The 6479-nt window shown below is 47.1% G+C and overlaps 1 protein-coding gene across 1 annotated transcript; it reads left to right on the top strand.

Moving 5' to 3' along the window:
• The first annotated feature begins 379 nt into the window (after positions 1–379).
• Positions 380–6252, top strand: LOC121576007 (major intrinsically disordered Notch2-binding receptor 1-like). Its single transcript, XM_045223290.1, has 3 exons — positions 380–2440; positions 3080–3322; positions 5734–6252. The coding sequence occupies exons 1-3, from the start codon at positions 380–382 to the stop codon at positions 5926–5928; spliced, it is 2499 nt and encodes an 832-aa protein (XP_045079225.1). The 3' UTR covers positions 5929–6252.
• The last annotated feature ends 227 nt before the right edge of the window (positions 6253–6479 follow it).

The following is a 6479-nucleotide window of genomic DNA, read 5'->3' as shown; positions in this document are numbered from 1 at the left end:
ATGCCTCATGAGCTTAGTTAAACTGTTCTACCCCATCAGAACCCAAAATATAAACTTGTTTTACTGAAGTGTTTGTAAACAATGTAAATGTTAATAAACACTGTATAGCCATAAAACATGCATGGTTAAAACTATAATTTTGATATCATCCATCCATAGCTTTGTCTATGAATTTGAGAGTGGTTACATTTCACCAGGCCCCTCCCTTAGCTTTTGTACCAAAACAGAGGAGGGGTGAACGCTTTGTTATTGTATGTTAATTTTTACTCAGTGGTGTTCAAGTGGTAATACATTTGTGGTAATACATTAATTTCCTAACAGTTATTTCCAACCACATCTCCTGTTGATTTTGTTGTTGATTTGAAGGTGATATTGGGCCATGGCCAGTCTGCAGCAGGAGTACCCCCTGGTCCTGCTGGGGATTCTGGAGGAGCTGGCTGCTATGCGCCACTGGCTCTCCTTTCAGGACTTGTGTAGAATGGTCAGCACCCGCTTCGACCTGCAGCACCTCACAGAGCTTAGGAGCCTGCTGTTCTCAGCAGCCTGCCGCGATCCCTGTTTCCCTGCCACCCTCTTCAGAGACAGGGTCACCCCTAAGGGACTGGGGACATCCCCGATTGGCGTGGCAGCTGACATCATCACAATATTCAACCTCATTCAAATGACGGGTGGGGTTCCTGACGAGGCCCAGCCCGCCCAGCCAATGAAAGCTCAGCTTGGCCCCCACATCGACCAATCCCTGGAGCCCTCTTTGCAAAGCTCTTTGCCCATCGCTGATGAGGTAAAATTCTCCAGACGCGATAGGGTGTTTATGCTGTCAGACTCTCAGACCCTCTCAAGCTCTATCGACCAGAGCTTGCTCTGGCCCAAATCAAATTACTCATTCCGCAAGCGTGCCAGTCTCCCTCCCGATCCCCTCTCTCTGGTCTCGTCGTTCCCTCCAGGCCGTGCCAGGTCTGTGTCTTTTGATTGGCGCCACAACACCCCGCTGTTCGCTGGTAGCGGAAGCATCCCAGACCAGGCCATGCAGAGCATCTACCTCCCCCTGGAGACGGACAGCGAGTCCTCCAAGGATTCTCTGAGTGGAGACTCGGCACCCAGGGAGAACGGATCAGAGCCGGGATCGCAGCCGGGATCGGAGCGACATTCCTGCGTGAAGAAGAGAGATATTTTCAAGAAGGACTTCCACAACCAGTCGCACCTCATTCCCCAGGTGACCATTAGTACCGAGTCGCAGACTCAGAGAGTAGGAGTAGGAGGAAGAGGGAGGCAGGAACTTTTCACCAACCGCAGCTTCGAGCTGCTCTCCAACCCGTATCCGTCGCACACTGTTGGTCGGCCTTCGCCAGAGCGCCGGGCCAAGCATGAAAGCCTAGACGACCTCCAGGACTCCACATACTTTGGCCCAGGGGGTGCTATTCCTGAATGGTCCCCCCTCCACCTCCAACCCCCCAGGACCCATAGGCCAGGGTGGACGGACAAGAGCCTCAGTCTGGACGACAGGTTGGTGGGCTTGGATGGCTCCGAGGGCTCTCTTCAGAGGAGACTTACCCCCAGCCCCACCACAAACAACCCTGGTGAGTGGTTGCCCCCTTCAAAGGGATGGGAGAGGACCATCAGTCCCAGACCTGAAGGAGGAGGGTGGATGGCCTGCAGTACGGGAACCCAGACAGACACCATGCCGGACCCGCGGCGCCTGCGGAGCCTGGTGCACGCTGACCACCTGTCCTTCATGACCTCAATGGACAACCCCGACATGATAGGCGAGGATGACATCAGCGCCATCTTCCGCTTCCTGGACGACATGAGCATGTGCGGCTCCACAGGGTACATCTACCCCCCCGACGGGGGCCCCTCGACAGCCCAGGACACCCCGGAGGCGCGGCGTGGCCGCCTGGGCCAGCTCCAGAGGCTCTTCCACTCACTGGACGGCAACGACGATGGCGGGCTTAAGGCCAGCGTGTGTAAACTCCTCCTGAGAATGGGCCAGATCGAGCAGAGCCTGGAGTCCCTGTCCGAGGTCAAGGCCGAGATCTCCCAGGTGCTCTCCTTCCTCCAGCGGCTGGACGAGAAGATGCAGGAGCACGCCGTGGGAGGGGGAGGTAGGGGGGGGGGTAGGTGGCTGGGACCACCTAGTGGTGGTGAGTCTTCCCTGGGTGCGCTGAGCCATCCGCTCAGCCCTGGGTCTGGTGGCTCCTCTGAACCCCAGCCCCTGTCTGTATCTGGGCATTCGTTTGGCAGCCTGGACTGGAACCGGTTGGGGAAGACGGAGGCGAACAGAGGTCTGAGCGGAACAGAAGACGGAGGCGAACAGGCCTCTTCCAAGAGGGGCGTGGACTCCAAGCGGCCAAGCATCGTCTCCATCTTGTCTGCACGAGATTGGACGGTGTTTTTCTCTAAAAGTAAAGATGGCACGGCCCAGCCAAGGAAAACAGGACAGGTACTGTACCAACTTAGTCAGTGCAACAGTGTGTGTGTTAGTGTTAGTGAGTGTGAGTGTGTTTTTTAGTGTGTGTGTGCTCATTTTGTTGCTAAATCAGGAGTTTAGCTGTGTGTGTCTTGTAAGGCAGTCTTAGGGTCTGGGTCTGGGTCTGTTACCTCCTCTGTATTATTGTATGTTGCTGTTTGGATCTAGCCTGGTCAACCAGACTGCTGCACTAATGTTTTGTTTCATGTGAAGTGAATGTGAGCTATCGCAAGATCAGTCTGGTTTCACAAGGCTAGTGGCTAGTTGTGTGAGGATAAGGAATTTGGGGTTTTAGGCAGAAATGTGATAGGACTAGACTAATACGGAGACTCAAACCTAAAGCAGAACTTGAGTCAGACATTAGCTGGCCTGTTGGTCAGACTATGTGGTTTAGGTGGTCAGTTGTTTACTTAGTCAATTATTCCCATGGCTCTTTTACTGTTAATGCAAGACTGCCTTTCAGTAATCAGTAATTCTCCACTTAGAACACAAAGGCAAGAGCAGGTTTGCTTGTGTGTATCCAGTTTGTTCACATGTTTATTCCAATATATCTACATTTGTTTCTGCCATTATGTTTGATTCCTTTCTCTCTCTTCCTACAACTCCATGCAGATGGACCAATCAAACAGCTCTGCCAAGAGTCACAAACGTCCTCCTCAAAAACACTCCCACTTGGTGGAGCAGGTGTTCAGCTCTTCCCTCTTCTGTCAGAAGGGTGGCAGGTTGACCAATCCTGGGTTGTCCTCTGGGTTGACCTCTGGGTTGACCTCTGAACTCCGATTGGCTGAGGGGAGAGGAGCCCCGGTCTGGACCGTGGAGGAGAGCGAGGCCAGAATATCCCCTCTGGACCTACAGGTACTGTATATTTTGACCTTGTTGACCTTTTGGCAACATAGTACCTAACGCCGCATAAAATCAGCTCACGGGCCTCATCTGGCCGCCAGTTTGAGATCCCTGCTTTCCAAGAGGAAATGTTTGGTTGCTTTTCATAAGCACATGAGCATTTATGTCTTATTATAATCTTATATGCTGTAAATGTTCAACAGACTGAACAAATGTGTTATTTAGTCAAGATCATTATGAGATTATACTAATACATTATACATATGACATGTCTTTTGATGCACTTTAACTGCATTATAATGCATTAAATAAAGTTTAACAGAGTTTTCTCCCAAAATTATATAAACCAGGATTAGTCAGTGAATCTTCAGAAAATATAGATGCCGTGTGGCTCAGTTGGTAGAGCATGGCACTTGCAATGCCAGGGTTGTGGGTTTGATTCCTGACAATTGCTGACACTACACATCCAAGTATATCTGACCATATTATGAAAGACAAGCATGGTAATTTTGAATTCCGTAAAGCGAGTGTGGAAGAGGTGAACATTTTTTGGTTGACTATTAACAATGACAAGCCACCGGGGTCTGACAACTTGGATGGAAAATTGCTGAGGGTAATAGCGGACGATAATGCCACTCCTATTTGCCATATTTTCAATTTAAGCCTACTAGAATGTGTGTGCCCCCAGGCATGGAGGAAAGCAAAAGTCATTCCCCTACCTAAGAATAGTAAAGCCCCCTTTACTGGCTCAAATAGCCGACCAATTAGCCTGTTACCAACCCTTAGTAAACTATTGGAAAAAATTGTGTTTGACGAGATACAATGCAATTTTACTGTAAACAAATTGACAACAGACTTTCAGCATGCTTACAGAGAAGGACATTCAAGAAGCACAGCATTTACACAAATGACTGATGATTGGCTGAGAGAAATTGATGATAAAAAGATTGTGGGGGCTGTTTTGTTAGACTTCAGTGCGGCTTTTGACATTATCGATCATAGTCTACTGCTAGAAAAACATATGTGTTATGGCTTTACACCCCCTGCTATAATGTGGATAAAGAGTTACTTATCTAACAGAACACAGAGGGTGTTCTTTAATGGAAGCCTCTCAAACATAATCCAGGTAGAATCAGGAATTTCCCTGTGTAAAGCCAGTGTGTCTATGTATGCGGATGACTCAACACTATACACGTCAGCTACTACAGCAACTGAAATAACTGCAACACTTAACAAAGAGTTGCTGTTAGTTTCGGAATGGGTGGCAAGGAATAAATTAATCCTGAATATTTCCAAAACTAAAAGCATTGTATTTGGGTCAAATCATTCACTAAAACCTCAACTACATCTCGTAATGAATCATGTGGAAATTGAGCAAGTTGAGGTGACTAAACTGCTTGGAGTAACCCTGGATTGTAGACTGTCATGGTCAAAGCATATTGATACAACAGTAGCTAAGATGGGGAGAAGTATGTCCATAATTAAGCGCTGCTCTATCTTCTTAACAACACTATCAACAAGGCAGGTCCAACAGGCCCTAGTTTTGTCGCACCTAGACTACTGTTCAGTAGTGTGGTCAGGTGCCACAAAGAGGGACTTGGGAAAATTGCAGTTGGCTCAGAACAGGGCAGCACGGCTGGCCCTTAAAAGTACACAGAGAGCTATCATTAAGGACATGCATGTCAGTCTTTAATGACATGCATGTCAGTCTCTCCTGGCTCAGAGTGGAAGAGAGGTTGACTTCATCACTGCTTGTTTTTGTAAGAGGTGTTGACAAGCTGAATGTACCGAGCTGTCTGTTTGGAATACTGGCACACAGCTCGGCCACCCATGCATACCCCACAAGACATGCCACCAGAGGTCTCTTCACAGTCCCCAAGTCCAGAACAGACTATGGGAGGCGCACAGTACTACATAGAGCCATGATTACATGGAACTCTATTCCACATCAGGTAACTGATGCAAGCAGTAGAATCAGATTTTAAAAACAGGTAAAAATACACCTTATGGAACAACGGGGACTGTGAAGAGACACACACAAGGGTATAGACACATGCATACGCACACACTGTGATATTGTTGTATGGTGGTATTAAACATTTTGTATTGTAGATAGGTAGTGGTGTAATAATGTGAAATTATGTACTGTTTTGTATTTTGTTTTATATGTAATATAAGTGCTTTAATATGTTTGGAACCCAGGATGGGGATCCCTAATAAATACAAATACAAATACGAACATGTATGCACTCACTACTGTAAGTCGCTCTGGATAAATGACTAAAATGTAAATGTAAAATGTATATCTGAACTGGGATCCAAAAGGAACTTCCAGTGAATAAGACTTTTAATGGAACAACTGGAATGGTTATCTACCTGACTGTTTACATCTGGCATGATAGACCTTATGTTTTGTCTCGTAGGCCCAGGAGTCTCTAAACCCCAATAACCTGGAGTTTTGGATGGAGGACATCTACACGCCAGGTTACAGCACACTGCTGAGGCGCAAAGAGGCCAACCAGCGCAGAACCAAAGCCTGCAAGCTGGGGGCGCTCATCTTCACATCCATCACCATCATCCTCGTCATTGTCATCCCCATCGCCACCATGAGCTCTTGAGGCTCTGTATGCATGAGAGACAGGAGACCTCCAAACAAAAAGACTGACTTGATTGGTTGATTGGTGATGACGGGATGGTGGGATTCTGGATGCAGTGTTGATACTTTTTTCCTATAACGGTGTAGGGGGAGTATTGTGCCCTACACTTACCATGGTCTTGCACCAGTATACTCTGGAGAGAGTATTAAGGAAAGACAAAGCTAAACTAATGCAAATTCTTCGTGAATCTGGCCCCATGTTATTGCAATCTGTTATGGCCTAATCATGTTGCCCACAAACCTTACTGGGCTTATTTTCTTCAAGCACAAATGAAAAAAATGCATAATAGTAAAAAGCACAGCATTTACAGTGGGGAAAAAAAGTATTTAGTCAGCCACCAATTGTGCAAGTTCTCCCACCTAAAAAGATGAGAGAGGCCTGTAATTTTCATCATAGGTACACGTCAACTATGAAAGACAAATTGAGAGAAAATAATCCAGAAAATCACATTGTAGGATTTTTTATGAATTTATTTGCAGATTATGGTGGAAAATAAGTATTTGGTCACCTAC

Source organism: Coregonus clupeaformis, chromosome 10, assembly GCF_020615455.1.
Source record: "Coregonus clupeaformis isolate EN_2021a chromosome 10, ASM2061545v1, whole genome shotgun sequence".
In the NCBI taxonomy this organism is placed as follows: Eukaryota; Metazoa; Chordata; class Actinopteri; order Salmoniformes; family Salmonidae; genus Coregonus; species Coregonus clupeaformis.
Note: the sequence above shows the minus strand (reverse complement) of the source record. Positions and strands in the feature narration are given on the sequence as shown.

Excerpts from the sequence above, each read along its gene's own strand:
- LOC121576007 (XM_045223290.1), top strand. The coding sequence starts at position 380 with ATGGCCAGTCTGCAGCAGGAGTACCCCCTGGTCCTGCTGGGGATTCTG. Across the intron at positions 2,441-3,079 it reads AGCCAAGGAAAACAGGACAG|ATGGACCAATCAAACAGCTC; the intron begins GTACTGTACCAA and ends AACTCCATGCAG. Across the intron at positions 3,323-5,733 it reads TATCCCCTCTGGACCTACAG|GCCCAGGAGTCTCTAAACCC; the intron begins GTACTGTATATT and ends TTTGTCTCGTAG.